At 55.5% G+C, this 14,295-nt stretch overlaps 1 protein-coding gene across 5 annotated transcripts; it reads right to left on the bottom strand.

The window, feature by feature from the left end:
- Positions 1 to 464: 464 nt before the first annotated feature.
- On the bottom strand, positions 465 to 10,387 carry GPR4 (G protein-coupled receptor 4). 5 transcript variants are annotated; one of them, XM_058707059.1, is made up of 4 exons: positions 10,260 to 10,350; positions 5,553 to 5,685; positions 5,062 to 5,228; positions 465 to 3,456 (listed from the first exon to the last, which is right to left on the bottom strand). In XM_058707059.1, exon 4 carries the CDS (start codon positions 2,450 to 2,452, stop codon positions 1,364 to 1,366), a length of 1,089 nt encoding a protein of 362 aa, XP_058563042.1. In that variant the 5' UTR covers positions 2,453 to 3,456; positions 5,062 to 5,228; positions 5,553 to 5,685; positions 10,260 to 10,350; the 3' UTR covers positions 465 to 1,363. The 5 variants fall into 5 exon arrangements, with proteins under 5 accessions (XP_058563042.1, XP_058563045.1, XP_058563041.1 ...); XM_058707062.1 differs by lacking the exon at positions 5,062 to 5,228; XM_058707058.1 differs by lacking the exons at positions 5,062 to 5,228; positions 5,553 to 5,685 and having other exon boundaries at positions 10,260 to 10,387.
- Positions 10,388 to 14,295: the final 3,908 nt, after the last annotated feature.

Genomic DNA, 14,295 nt, shown 5'->3' with positions numbered 1-14,295 from the left:
GCCTGAAACTATGGCAGTCACCTATCACTGGCCTCCCATACTGGTTCCCACTCAGTAGCCAGCAGGATCCTGTTCACACTTAAGTCAAATCCCATCCCTCCTCTGCTAAGAACCCTCCTGTGGCTCTCCTTTATTTCAGAGTAGAAGGCAAAATTCTCACCAGGAGCTACAAAGCCCCCAAAAGGTCGGCCGTCCTTTGCCAGTCTCATCCATCGGCGACCATTCCCCTCACCCTGCAGGCCTCCTGCTCCATCTACACCACTGTTACTTGGCTTTGCATTCTCTGTTCCCTCTGCGTGCCGTCCGCTTCCCCACCGACAGCCACACGGCTGACCCCCCCACACCTGCACGTCTTAGCTCGAATGTCGCTTTCCGGTGAGCCCTCCCCTGACCTCCTTCTCTAGATCAGAGTTCTCCGTCCCCTCAGTCGGCTGTATTTTTCCCCAGTACACTTACCAGTTCCAAAGATTGTATTTATTTTTATTTACTTGTTTACCGTGAGCCCCGTGAGGGTGGGGCCTGGGCTGATTTGGTCACCCTTGTGTTCCCAGCCCCAGCCAGCACAGGGCTGGGCAGAGAGTAGATATAAATAAATCTCTGTTGAACAAATGAATAAATACCCTTCTCTTGTCCTGAGCCCCTTCCCAAGCTTGCCCTGCTCGCCACTCCTCCAGCCAGTCTGCCCCAATTGCCCTTCCCTTAGGTTCTGAAAGTCTCCCTAGCCCTCAGTCCTGACTTGGAGAACACGGTTTATCTAGAAACTCACACGTGTTCTTTGTGCCCTCACTCCCTTATATGATCAGGGGCTTCCCAAGGGCAAAGATGTTCACTCTGCACTCAGTGAATTTCTTCTTCCGTCTCCTTCAGTCACAAAAATTCTACCTCCTTGTTGGAAATATCCTTTTTTCTCTTTTGGTCTTTACCTTCTGGAGACCAAACATTTGACTTCATTTACCTTGTCCCCTCCTCCAGGAAGCCCTCCCTGACTCACAGACTGGGTCCGATGTCCTTTGGGCTCCCTGTCTGAGCCCCCACCCAGTCAGGATCATCACTGTCTGGGGGCAGGTCTGCCTCCCCCATGGGAGTGTGGGCGAGTGAAGGAGGGCCAGCGGTGTCCTTGGTCACCGCTATGTCACGAGTACCACCCAGCGCAGTGCTAGGCACAGATAAACTGAAGGAGGTCACGGTGGATGATGATGGACCAGTGACCCACCAACCTCACCGTTTTCCTATTTTCTTACACTCTCCCGAATGTTAACGCAGCCTTATTTGCATACGGTTTGCATACATCAGACCAGGAGGGAAGGGAACGTGGGCTACGATTTGAGGAGCGGGGAGAGGGAGTTGTGCGCAAGTCGGAGGTTCACTGTGCTGGCGGCAGCATCTTTAGCTGGACCTGGTCCGCCTGGGAGGGTGGAGCTGCCGCCCAGCCAGCTGCCATGGCCTTGGCCATGCTGTTCCTCTTGGAAGTGAGCGGGGTCTCCAGGGTGAGCGACGCGTTGGCCATCTCCTGCGGCTTGTCACTGGCCAGGAAGCGGAGCAGATTGTGCAGGGCCTTGGCCACGTCGCTGCGGGCCCCCTCGTTGACGAGGCAGTAGAGGATGGGGTCGGCCACGCAGTTGAGGCTGGTGAAGGCCAGTGAGCTGTGGTACGCTGAGAAGACGCGCTCCTCGAAGCCACAGTCCCACGGGCGGCCCAGGTAGACGGCGCTGCGTGAGAGCAGGAGCACGTGGTATGGCGCGAAGCAGACCAGCACGATGGCGATGAGGCTGAGGGCCAGCCGCTTGATCTTGGCCTTCTCCTGACGCTCGGTGGACACGCTGCCCCGCACGGCCCGCAGGATGCCGCGGTAGGACAGCAGCATGAGCGCCCACGGGAAGAGGAAGCCCACAAAGACCCGGTAGAGGTTCATCCAGGCCACCCAGCCCTCCATGGGGAACTTCTCAAAGCAGAAGGTGTGGTTGTAGCGGTCACGGAAGAGCTCGTCGTGGAACAGGGGTGCCGAGTTGGCCCCCAGCTCCGTGGCCCAGACCACAGAGCTCACGGCCACGGCCGTCTTGACGCGGCGCAGGCGGGCAAACCGCAGCGGGTGGGCCACAGCCAGGTACCGGTCCACGGAGATGCAGCACAGGAAGGCGATGCTGATGTAGATGTTGGTGTAGAAGATGAACCCGAAGAGCTTGCAGGAGCCGGGGCCGTGGATCCAGTTGTCGTGGTGCAGGAAGTAGTCGACCCACAGCGGCAGCGTGCAGATGTACAGCAGGTCGGCGATGCTCAGGTTCATCAGGTACACGCCCAGCTCGTTGCGCTGCCGCACCTGGCGGTAGGCCGCCCACAGGGCCAGGCAGTTGGTGGGCAGGCCCACCCCGATGACGAAGATGTAGAGGGACGGCGGGAAGAGGTGGTCCACGCGCGAGTCCACGTGGCAGCCCTCCCACGTGCGGTTGCCCATCCTCGGCACTGGGGCTTTCGAGGCACTTCCCCTGGCCCACGGGGGCTGTGGGGCCACGGGGGGCGGGAGGCCATCGGGCCCCCTGAGCCCCCTCCTTGGGGGCTCAGGGGAACATGGCAGGAGGTAGTCCACGGGGAAGAGACGAGGGTGACCGTGAATTGTGGGCCAGCCTGGGCGGGGAAGGGTAGAGCTGGAGAGGGAAAAGTTGGAGGAAGGACAGAATTAGGACAGGGAGGAGGCTTGGGGGAGGGGGGGCGGGATTATAAAAGCTTTGTCTTGTCAAGGGGGTGTCTACAGACCCAGTCAGAGTGTAAATGAGGGAATAGTGGGGTACGGGTGGTGGTAAGAGGAAGATATTTGTATGGGGTGCCTGGGGGGGTCAGTCAGTTAAGCGTCCGACTTGGGCTCAGGTCATGATCTCAGTTTGTGAGTTCAAGCCCTGCGTGGGGCTCCGTGCTGACAGCTCGGAGCCTGGAGCCTGCTTTGGATTCTGTGTACGTGTCTCTCTCTCTCTCTCTGCCCCCCCTCCTCTCTCTCTCTCTCTCTCTCTCTCTCTCTCAAAAATAAATAAACATTAAAAAAATGTATAAAAAGGGAGATATTTGGAGAGATCGGAGAAAGTAAGTGTGGCTGTGTGGAAATGGCGAAATATGCAAGATAGTTTGAGACAGGACAGACCGCAGTCAGGGAGTGTTGAGAACGCCAGGCAAGTTCATTCAGGGTGCCGACGCTTCCCGGGACCCCGGTGTGAAATAAGGAAATAAGCAAGGTAGCCAGCAAAGAGAAGAGCGTGGAAAAGCAGGAGACCTCGGTCCGGGGAATGTGGGAAGGGTTTTTAAGAAACAGGAAGGAGGTGAGTAAGGGCTATGCAAAGGAGGGTTACAGATGGAGTGAGGAACTTGAGGGGGGCAGGGGGGGGACTCCTGGGTTGATCTTCGTACGAGCCGAGCAGCAAGCTGGGGGGAGGTGGCCCACCTCACACAGCAAAGCTGACTTAACAGCGCCTGTAGGGAGAGAGGTCTGCAGTGAGGGGAGTCAGGGACACCCCCTTCTCCCCACACCCCTTGCCATAACCTCTGGGCTGTAAGAGGGTGGACGTCCTCCTGCAAGAGGGTGGCGATGCCCAATTGAGCCTCTTTCTAAGCAATGGATCTCTAAAAGTGCAGGTCTGGGGATCCAGATATATTTTTCCGGACAGATATTAAAATAAAGACCCAACTCAGATTTTCGAACTTCCTTCCAGGGAACTGTGTAAAATGCACCGCTGTGGCATCATGCTTTGGGAAATGCTAACTCTGTCATTTCACAGACAGGGACGTGGGGCCCAGAAAGACTGGTCGCTCCCCCCAAGGATACACAGCAAGGCCATGCTGGCGGCTGGGACCCGTCTTCCGCTACGAACCCAGGGCACCCCAATGTTGACAGTGATAATAACGGATAATAACAGATAGTTTATTGAGGCCCACCCCATAGCAGACCCTGTCCTAAGCGCTTTTTACGGGTATTAATTCATGACATTTTCAAGAACCCTACGAGGAAAATACGGCTATCCTTTCTAGTTGACAAACTGAGGCACAGAGGCGTTCAGAGACCTGTCCAAGGTGCTGATGATGAAAGAGAGACAATCTCGGCTCTCACCCTTTTTCTCCAGCCTGTGATCCTGTTTCCACCCAAGAGTAACCGGACCTGGACAGAAAGGGGTCCTCGGCTGGATAGTGGGGGCTGGGAACCATGGCTGCTCTGGACTGGGGAAGGGGAAGGGACAAGAGCTGCTGGATGTGATCACATTTGGACAGCAAAGGGAAGCCCTGGAAGCAGGGCTGGCAAACCTCCCTCGGGGACTGCTTCCCTCATTGCCTCTCCCCTGCCCTAACCTTCCTGAGTGTGAATCCTGGGCCTGTCTACCCCTTGGGGAGACCTGCAGACACAGGGCAAAGGACAGTCATGGACCACCCCCTGACCATTGTCAGCCCCAGAGGGAAGGAGAGTGAAGTCCTGAATCAGCGGCATCTTCGGAAGCCACTCTATCCAGAGCTTTGCACAGAGTTGGATTTTTTTTTTAATTTTTTAACGTTTTATTTTACTTTTTGAGAGACAGAGTGTCCGCAGGGGAAGGACCGACAGAGAGGGAGACACAGAATCCAAGGCAGGCTTCAGGCTCTGAGCTGTCAGCACAGAGCCTGATGGGGGCTGGAACTCACCAACCATGAGATTATGACCTGAGCTGAAGTCGAATGCTCCACCGACTGAGCCACCCAGGTGCCCCCAGAGTTAGTTTTTTAAGCTGTGAAAGCATCGTCATCATTTTATTATTATTATTATTATTATTATTATTATTATTATTCTTTTTAAACAAGATCTTAACGGGAAACCCATCTAAGACAGTGAAAAGCTGCTCGACGTGCCCAGTAAAATGAGGTGGGATGAGGGGAGCCACCTTTGAAGGGTCCCCAGGACGCACTTAGAAAACCACTGGTTGGGTCAATTGGACATATGGGGAAACTGAGGCCCAGACAGGGGAAGGGATGAGCCCAAAGTCATACATCGGGCTCTTGGGAATGTCCCAGATGCCTCAGCATCTTTCCATGGGAAAGTCCTCTTGGCCCTACCTCCACCATAAATCCTGAATCCATGTATGTCTCTCGGAAACCCCTGCCGCTGTCCGCCGTGCACTACCGTCACTGCCTGCTCGGACCTTTGCAGTAGCTCCTCACTGCTTTCCAGGCTGCCATTGTGGCTTCCTTCAACTCGTTTCCCACAAGGCAGCCACAAAGGTCTTTTTAACATGGAAATCACTCCTCAGGTGACTTCTATGCTTGAAACCGCACCCCCCACCTCCAGTGCCTTCCCAGTGGCTTTAGGGTAAAATGCAAACGGCTTGCCCCAGGTGACAAGGCACTGCTGGACTTTCTCCCCCGCCTCTCCTCCCTCAAGCTCAAGGCCCATGGCCTTCTTTTCAGCCTCAAAACCTTTGCTCTTTCTCAGATCTTCTTAGGACGAAGCTCCCTCACCTCCTTCACTTCCATGGGGAGGCCCTCCCCGCCCAGAGTCCCATCCCCCCCAACACCACCCCCACCCCGGGACGCTCTCTTCACATCACCTAGTATCTTGTTCAGATCTCTCTGCGGGTCTGAGGTGGACATTCCAGGAGGGCGGAGACCAGGTGTTGACTCCTGTATCCCAGCACCCAGGACAGGCCCAGCATATAGTAGACACTCAATAAATGACTGTGGCTTGAAGGAACAGGCATAGGTCAGCCCATCCCGTGATGCAAGAGAGGCCACACAACCCTCCTCCTCCCCCCTCCCCCACCCACCCCCAACAAGTTCAAAGAAGTCCCTGTGGGGGGTCCCAGGGAAAGAGGTTGGAAGGGAAAAAGTGAAAAGGGCAGGATCTATCCGCTACATAATTGACTTTGAAAGGTCAGGGCTGAGTCCTGTTTAGTAAGCCCTACCCCCTGTGGGGTCCTCGGCAGCCAAGCGGCTGCCCCCACCCCAGACTCACAGGCAGAGGTTCCTGGATCCTGTGGACAAAGGAGAGGGCTTGCTCCTGGCTGGAACAGCAATCCGGTCCCTTTGAATCTTCCCCACCCAGACCCAGTCCCTCAAAACACCCCCCCCTCTCTGCTCTCAGCCTCCCCTTCTCTCTGACCCTTGGTCTCCTCCTCTCTCTCCTTCTTTCTCTCTCTCTTCTTGTAACATTGAGAAAATGCCCTCTTTTTTCAGAGTCTCAGTTCTTCTGTATAAAAGGGGGGGGGGAGGGCAGAACTTTTATATTCGTCACATCGCAGACACGAAAGTCCTTGGTAGAACATCACAACATCTACAAAATGTGCAGCATTTGAACAATTATTATTCCATGGATGAGACAGAGGAACTACAGCTGGGAGTTCCCTCTGTCCCACCCGCTCAAGACCCCCCTGGATTCAGCTGGGGTGGGTACACAGGCATGAGACTTCTTTCCGGAAGCCAGAGGAAATACACTTCTCATTGCTAATTTCCTCAAGGGGGAACCAGTTGAGCGCTCATCTCATCCTCCTCCCGTCTCTCCTCAACCCACCTGCTTCCTGGGGATTCTGAGCATGGGGGAGGGGCATTCAGCCCTCTCTTCTCCCCACCTGAGATCTGCCCACCATCAAACCCTCAAAAGCACAGGACCAGAAACTCTTAGAATTCTGCAGTGCAACTGGTCTATATGCCCCAACTCGGGGTGCAAGGCTATTTCTGGCCCCTTCCTGGTACACATGGGGAAACTGAGGCCCCGCGCAGCAAGACGGTTGTCTGTGTCCTATGATGTGTCAGAACTGGGCAGATCTCCTATCTTCTTAACCAAAGAGCTTCCCCTCCCCTGAATGCTTTCTCTCCTCACTCCCTGTGCTCCTGTCATTTTTCTCAAGTCGTTCTGGGGTTCTCAGCCCCCTTGGAGAATCCGCTAAAAGACACAAGGATTTTCTCAGCACAAAAAAGCAAGTGACCACAGCGTCTTTTGTGCCCCTTCATCAACTGACTCCCTTGCCCAGCTTCCTGGGGTCAAGACCCTGCTAGCCCCTCCCCCAGAAGGGCAAGGAGGAGAGATAAACCCAAGTGAGGAGAGATAGTGAGGGGGCAGGAAGGACTGGTCAGACCCCGGCCTCCACTTTATGCCTCAGCTGCTCAAGCCAGATAAGTCCCTGGGCCCCACCAGCCACCCCTAAATCCAGCAACACTAAAGGACTGAGAGGGTTGAGGACACAAGACTAAGATGGGATGCAGCCCCCACCCACCTACCCACCCCCGACACCCTCGGGGTTCACTCACCAGCCTTGTCCTAGAAGCCACCAGACTGCCCCCCTTCCCTCCTTTGCAGGCTCCGGCTTACCACCCCCTTGGCAGCCCCGGGGGACCGGCCAGCTCCGGTCTGCTCATTAGGGGACGAAATGTGATCACCGTGCCTCGCTCCCCACCTGGTGCCCTGGCAGCCAGGCGGAAACTGGGGGGCAGTCAGGCCACCGTGACCACCTCGCTGGGCCTCAGTTTCCCCATGCCTACCAAAGGGGTCCCCATCACCCCCCCACCTCCCACACCGCTCAGAAGGGACGCCAGGGTCGTCCTACCCTACCCCTCTGACAGTCTCCATTCCAGCGTTCTCAAATCCTCAGGATCTATTGTTAGTCTGGTTCATGGTTTACCATTCTATTATTATAACATTCTAGAGCTTTACCTTTCTTCCATTCTATTATTATTATCCTAGCGGCTTTCCATGCCCTTACCCTTTAAGTTTCCAATATTCTAGGAGTCTCACATTCCAAGATTCTAAAGTTCTATTGTTAGAACACTATGATTTTTTTAAAACATTCTACGACTTTCATAATCTATTATTAAACTCTCAGTGATTATTATCTTTGCCCAGCAAACACACATACGTACTTCCCTTTTCTTTTTTTACAGAAATGGGGGGACATACTCTATCTACAGTGAACCCCAGCTCCTTTCCTCTTCCCTTGGCTATTCTGCTTTTTAACATCCCAGCTGCCTGAAATTCTAAGATTGTGCAGAATTCTAAAATACTAGGGATTGATGGGAGGTTGGGGGTGGGGGGAGTAGGTAGTCATCTCCCCGTAGCCCCTAATATCTCACTACCTGGGGGGTGGGGGGGCTACTAGGAACCCAGGCTGCTCCCATACCCCTGCCCTGCCGGCCTTCCCCTCATCCCTCCCAGCTCGCTCACACCAGCTGAGTTATTATTTGTCTAGACACAAACCAAATTATAGGCCCTGCCCCGAGGGAGCAGTGGGCTTCATGGGGAGGGTCAGGAGAAGGCGGCGGGAATTAATCCCTGCACCGCCCCCCCCCCCCCATTTTCCTCCTCCTCTTCCCTCCTTCTCTCAAACTCCACCCCTTCCACCCAAACCATCTCTTGTCCCTTCTTCCCTCCCCACCACCACGGTTTTAGAAATATTTTCTCTTCTCTCCTTCTCAAACGCTCCCCTCAGGATTCCAGCTATTCATACTCACCCTGGCATTCTTCCCTCCTCACTGTGAACACCTCTTTTCCCAAATTAATCCGACTTACTGGCAGCAAAAGAAGCCGGCTCTCTGGATTCGGGCTTCAGCTGAACCGGAGTCCCAGCCCCCAGCCTGGCACTGACTCACTGTGGGGACTGCTGCTCTTGGGCCCTCAGTTTTCCCATCTGTAAAATGGGTGCTTGGCCTAGCCGCCTCGGTAAGCCCTTCGAGCTCTCTGCTTTGAACTCTGAAAGCTGCCAAGATTCCAACATCATTTTTTTTGAAAAAACAAATTTTTTTAACGTCTATTTATTTTTGAGAGAGACAGAGTGCCGGTGGGGGAGGGGCAGAGAGCGAGGGAGACCCAGAATCCGAAGCAGGCTCCAGGCTCCGAGCTGTCGGCACAGAGCCCGACGACGCCGGGCTCGAACTCACGAGCCTTGAGATCATGACCTGAGCCGAAGTCGGGCGCTTAGCCGACTGAGCCACCCAGGCGCCCCAACACTACTTTTTTTTTGGATTGAAGGATTCATATATCCTGAGGACCTTTGATTTGAAGGTTGTGCAGCCCCAGTCTTCCTGATCCTTCTCACGTCCTGGGCCGTTCCATTCAAAGACTTCACACCCAAGGGTTCTTAATTATGATTCCCAGAGTTCAGGAGCTGCCCATTGTCTCTCTCATTTCCTCCCACTGGGATCCCCCAGAAAGGGAAACCTCCCCGTCTTCACCCCAAACCTGAACTGGAGTTCATCTGCAGAGCCAGAGCTTGTGAGGAGCCCTCTTGGAGGGTTCAAGAGGAAGGGGGCTGGTGGTGGGCCCTGGGGTGGGGACCCTGGGGGTGGGGGGGTGGCCCCTATCATCTCTGTGCCTGCACACAAATCCCCCAGCGCACATCCTGCCTGAGTCCACAACACACATCTCACGGCCAACAATGCCTCACAGAAATTCCAGAGCTCTCCCTCAGCCTCGTCGGGGGTGGTGGGATGTCCAGGGCAAGCAGCGGGGGAGGAGGGAGGGAGGTGGAGGCAGGAAGGAGTTAACGGTGACCTAGCCAAATCCTGGAAGGGAGGAAGTGGGGGAGGAAGTCCACCCCCCAGCCAGGAATTCCTGAAATTGGAGGGTGGGGTGGGTGCGACCTCAGGAGCAGTGGGGTGACTCTCTAAAGGGGGCTCTGGGGTCACGGTGCCATTCAGAGTCCACCAGCCCCAACTGGCAAGCCTGCTTCCCCCCACTCCGCTCCCAAGCAGCTCCTAGGCCCAGGGGAAACCTCTGGGATGCACCAGAATTCGGAATGAGGTGACGATGGGGTGACGGTGCCAGTAGAGGGTCTTTAAGATACGCAGAGGAAGAGACAGAAATACGAGAGAGAGAGGGAGGGACAGGAAGGGAAAGGGCAAAGAGGTGCACAGAGGCCGGGAGAACCACGGAGTTGGAGGCAGAGAGCGCCGCTGAGCCTCAGAGGGACAGGGGCAAAGGGAGACAGGGAGAAGGGATACAGAGACGGAGAGGCAGAGCCAGAGACCGACGGAGATCCGGCAGAGACACAGAGACGTCCAGAGAGGCAGAAGGAGAGGCACGCCGAGAGGGGGAGAGGACCGCAGGTGGGGACCCATCAGAGACGGGCGCCGAGAGGGGAGGCCGACCCAGAGACGCGGTCCGCGCGCAGACGGCGGGAACGCCAGCCCCAGAGAGGGGCGGGGACGGGCCGGCGCGGGAGACTGAGGCAGCCGACGCCCGGGCGCAGGGCCCCCGAGGGGCTCGCCGAGGAGCGGCCCCCGGCGGCCGGACGCCCGGCGGGAGCCGGGGAGGGACCGGCGCCTACCTGCGCGGAGCGGCTGGACGGGGCGGGCGGCGCCTCTCTCGGCTGCAGCTGCGTCTGGGCTCGCCCGCGGCATAGGGACCCGGCGGCGACTCCTCCCGGCCCCGGGCCGCAGCCGCCGGCCGAAGCCCCGCCCCGCCCTGGCCGGCCCCGCCCCCATTAACCCCTCCCCGTCGCCGCCCCTTAACCCCTTTAAGCTTTCACCCCGCCAAAGGCAGGAAACCTCACCTGCTGCCCTAGCGCCCCCAACCCCCCCCCGCGAGTCCCCAGCCTGGAGGCCGGGCCCCCATCTCATTAACCCCGTGTGCTGACCCTCCCTCCAGCCCCACACCTCCGACTCGACCGACCCTTCAGACTTTGACCCTCGTTGAGCTGAGCTATTTCCTCCCCTCCCAGGCCCAGTCCTTAACTTTCTGGTCATTGCGTGCCTCCCTTCCCAAGGGACAGCACAAACGAGTGGGGCCAGGGCCACCCCTGGAAGGAGTGCTGCCTCTTGGCTAGCCAGACCTTAGGCTAATGACTCTGTGCCTCAGTTTCCGCTTCTGTCCAAGTGGTCCCTCGCATGGCGAGTGTCATGGGGAATGTCATTTCGTAGTGTTAACGCTACCGAGTCTATAAAGCATGCCCCCCCTCCGCCCCGTCCTTCCGTTCCTCCCTGTTCCATTTACTTTCCCCCCCCGTAGAAATTGTCCCATCACACATTCAATGTACTTCATCCCCCCCTCCTTTTTTTCATTATCTGTTTGCATCTGGTTTCTTTGCTGCTGCCCAGCAGATAGCCGGACACACGATAGGTGTGCAAGAGACCCGTTTTCAGCGAGTGCATACGGGAACGATCAATGCTTCAAAAGCATTTGCTGAGTTTCATTACGACCATCACGACCTTCAGAAATTGGTCGTGAGAATTCCGTCTTGGTCAAAGCACTTGGGACAGACCTGGCATGGAGCACGCAGAAACGCCAGCTATTAGGTTCACAAATTCGTTTGTCTGGGGCGCCTGGGTGGCGCAGTCGGTTAAGCGTCCGACTTCAGTCAGGTCACGATCTCGCGGTCCGTGAGTTCGAGCCCCGCGTCGGGCTCTGGGCTGATGGCTCGGAGCCTGGAGCCTGTTTCCGATTCTGTGTCTCCCTCTCTCTCTGCCCCTCCCCCGTTCATGCTCTGTCTCTCTCTGTCCCAAAAATAAATAAAAAACGTTGAAAAAAAAAATCTTTAAAAAAAAACAAATTCGTTTGTCTTTCATTCTTATTTTCATGTGTTTGTTTTTAAAGTTTATTTATGTATTTAGAGACAGAGAGCGCGGGGGCGGGGCAGAGAGAAAGAGGGAGAGAGAAAATCCCAAGCAGCCTCCTCCTCGTTGCCAGCCCAGAGCCTGACACGGCTCAATCCCATGAACCCTGAGATCATGACCTGAGCCAAAATCAAGAGTCAGATTCTTCACCGACCGAGCCACCGAGGCGCCCCATCTTTCTTTATTTTCAATAAAAATTAAAGTGCCCGGATCTTGGGGCACCTGGGTGGCTCAGTCGGTTAAGCGTCTGACTTTGGCTCAGGTCACGATCTCGTCGTCCGTGAGTTCAAGCCCCACGTCGGGCTCTGTGCTAACAGCTCGGAGCCTGGAGCCTGTTTCAGATTCTGTGTCTCCCTCTCTCTCTCTGCCCCTCCCCTGCTCATGCTCTGTCCCTCTCTGTCTCAAAAATAAATAAATGTTTTAAAAAAATAAAAAATAAATTAAAAAAAATAACAAAATGCCCGGATCTTAAGGGAACAATACCATGAATTGTGACAGATACACTCGTGTGACTAAGCACCCAAATCAAGACACAGAACATTTCCCGCACTCAAGAACATTGTTCTTTGCTCCTTTCCGTTTTTTTTTTTAAAGGTAGCTATTCTTATAGTCATTTGCTGTGTGCCCTTGGACAAGTGACTTCCCCTCTCTGAGCCGTATTACCTACTTCTTCTCAGGGCTCTTGAGGGACACAGAAAGCGAGAGAGTCAACCAAGCGCCCAAGCGACCTGCAACGCACAGAGGAATAGAGACATTTGCCTTTCTTCCTCCTTCAAGGACACAGTCGGGGAAAGCATTCAAGGGAGGTATCACGAAGGCTGTAGCCCCTCCCGACAAAGAACCCGGGACGCGTCCTATCAGTTTCAAGACAAGCCCCACAGACCCCTCTTGTCAGAACAAGCTTGGTCATTCCAAGCTCCTCCTAAGAAGAAATTCTAAGGGGCCACTGACAGTGAGGATCCCCTTGTCTCCTGGGCTCACCTGGTGGGAGCATTTATGAAGGGACGTTTCGGGGGGGGGGGTGGGAACGGTGAAGGAACCCACATAGTATGAGGCGGCAGCAGGGGACCAGCCACAGTGAGAATCAAGCCATTGCCACTCTTAGGGCAGGGAGCTGGGGTTTGGAGAGGAGGCCACAGAACTCGAGGCTCTAGGCAGAGGAACGCAGCCACTGCCAGAAGGGCAGGGATGCAGGGAGGGGGCCCCCCAAATAAATACTCCCACCTCTCCCCTCCTGCATTCCTACTGCCTCCAATAGGCAGAACCCAACCAGAAGGCGGAGGGCGAAGGACCCCCGTGGATGGAGTGGACACAGGGCGGTCTCCCAAGGTCCAGGGCAGGAGGAGAAGGGCTCAGTGTCACTCTGGGGGGCAGGTGGAGAGAATCGCCCGGCACTTTTTCCATGCAGGTCTAAGACCCGGCACAAGGGGGCGACAGAGCACCGGGAGCACCAATGAAAAAGGCTGTTTCCAGAGCGTGGACCACACAGAAAAGGAGGCTTTGATTTGAGAGCGGTAGGAAACCGGCTTCTGAAACCTGGGGGTCTGGAGGGGTGATAGGATGGCTGAACGGTACCGGCTGCGTAGGAGTTCTCCAAGTGGATGCATTCAGACTTGGTGTCCGGATGCAGAGGGAACCGCATGTACGGAGGCTCAGAGGCATGAAATGTCGCAGGGAAGGGCAAACACTGGTGGTACAAATGCCTGGAGATAACAGATGGGGGGCAGGAGAGGCTTCTGGCTGGAAGAACAAAGAATAAGAAAGGATTGGGGGGAAAAAAGGGGGGGGGGCGGCTAACATTCAATGACCGCTGACTAAATTCCAGGCACTGTGCTAAGCACTTGGTGTGAATACCTCATTTAATCCTAAACAACGGCAAACAAACACACCTACACGGAGATGCCATTTCACAGATGCAAACACTGAGGCATAGATGAGGAAGTTGAAACGCAGGAATTTTGGCAATTGGGTTCCAGTGCTTTAACCACTGGTTGGCTGTTTCTCAGGGTGGAAAATCGAGGGTTGAGGTGTTTGAACTTTGGCCCCCTTTGTAGAAGAGACTTTCAACTCGCTCACACAGAGAACTCTCATATTCATCCAGCAAACATTCCCTGAGCCCCTGCTGTCGTGCTGGGCAGCGCTGGGGACACAGCAGTGACCGCAACGGCCCTGGCCCTTCCCTTCCAGGACTGGCAGCCAGTGTGGGGGTGACAAATATCCCTTACAGTGACACTTCGGCAGGTGGGAGGGGGGTGCTGGAAGCCAGAGGGGCTTTGTCACAGTTTTTTTTTTTGGGGGGGGGGAATAGGAGGGAGGAGGGAGGAGAAAACTATTAGAATTTCTACCTGAAACACTCCCCTCACTTGTTCATCTCTTCCTCATCCTTCAGTGTTCCACTCTGCTATCCCCTCCAGGAAGCCCTCCTGGTGCTCCCTTGGTCTTCCTCTGCCCCCTCAGGGTCATCATTGTCTGAGGATGGGTCTGCCCTCCCCAATAGACTGTGAGTACCTTGAGGGCAGGGCTGGGGCTCTGTCCCTCACCACTGTGCCCAAGCATTGCCCAGCTTACGGACTGACCTAGAATAAACATTCTCCTTGCATACATTAAAGAATTCATTCGGGGGCGCCTGGGTGGCGCAGTCGGTTAAGCGTCCGACTTCAGCCAGGTCACGATCTCGCGGTCCGTGAGTTCGAGCCCCGCGTCAGGCTCTGGGCTGACAGCTCAGAGCCTGGAGCCTGTTTCCGATTCTGT

Source organism: Neofelis nebulosa, chromosome 17 (assembly GCF_028018385.1).
Source record: "Neofelis nebulosa isolate mNeoNeb1 chromosome 17, mNeoNeb1.pri, whole genome shotgun sequence".
In the NCBI taxonomy this organism is placed as follows: domain Eukaryota; kingdom Metazoa; phylum Chordata; class Mammalia; order Carnivora; family Felidae; genus Neofelis; species Neofelis nebulosa.
This window is presented reverse-complemented; position numbering and strand designations above follow the sequence as displayed.

Coding starts and splice junctions, on each gene's coding strand:
- GPR4 (XM_058707058.1), bottom strand. CDS start 2,452: ATGGGCAACCGCACGTGGGAGGGCTGCCACGTGGACTCGCGCGTGGAC.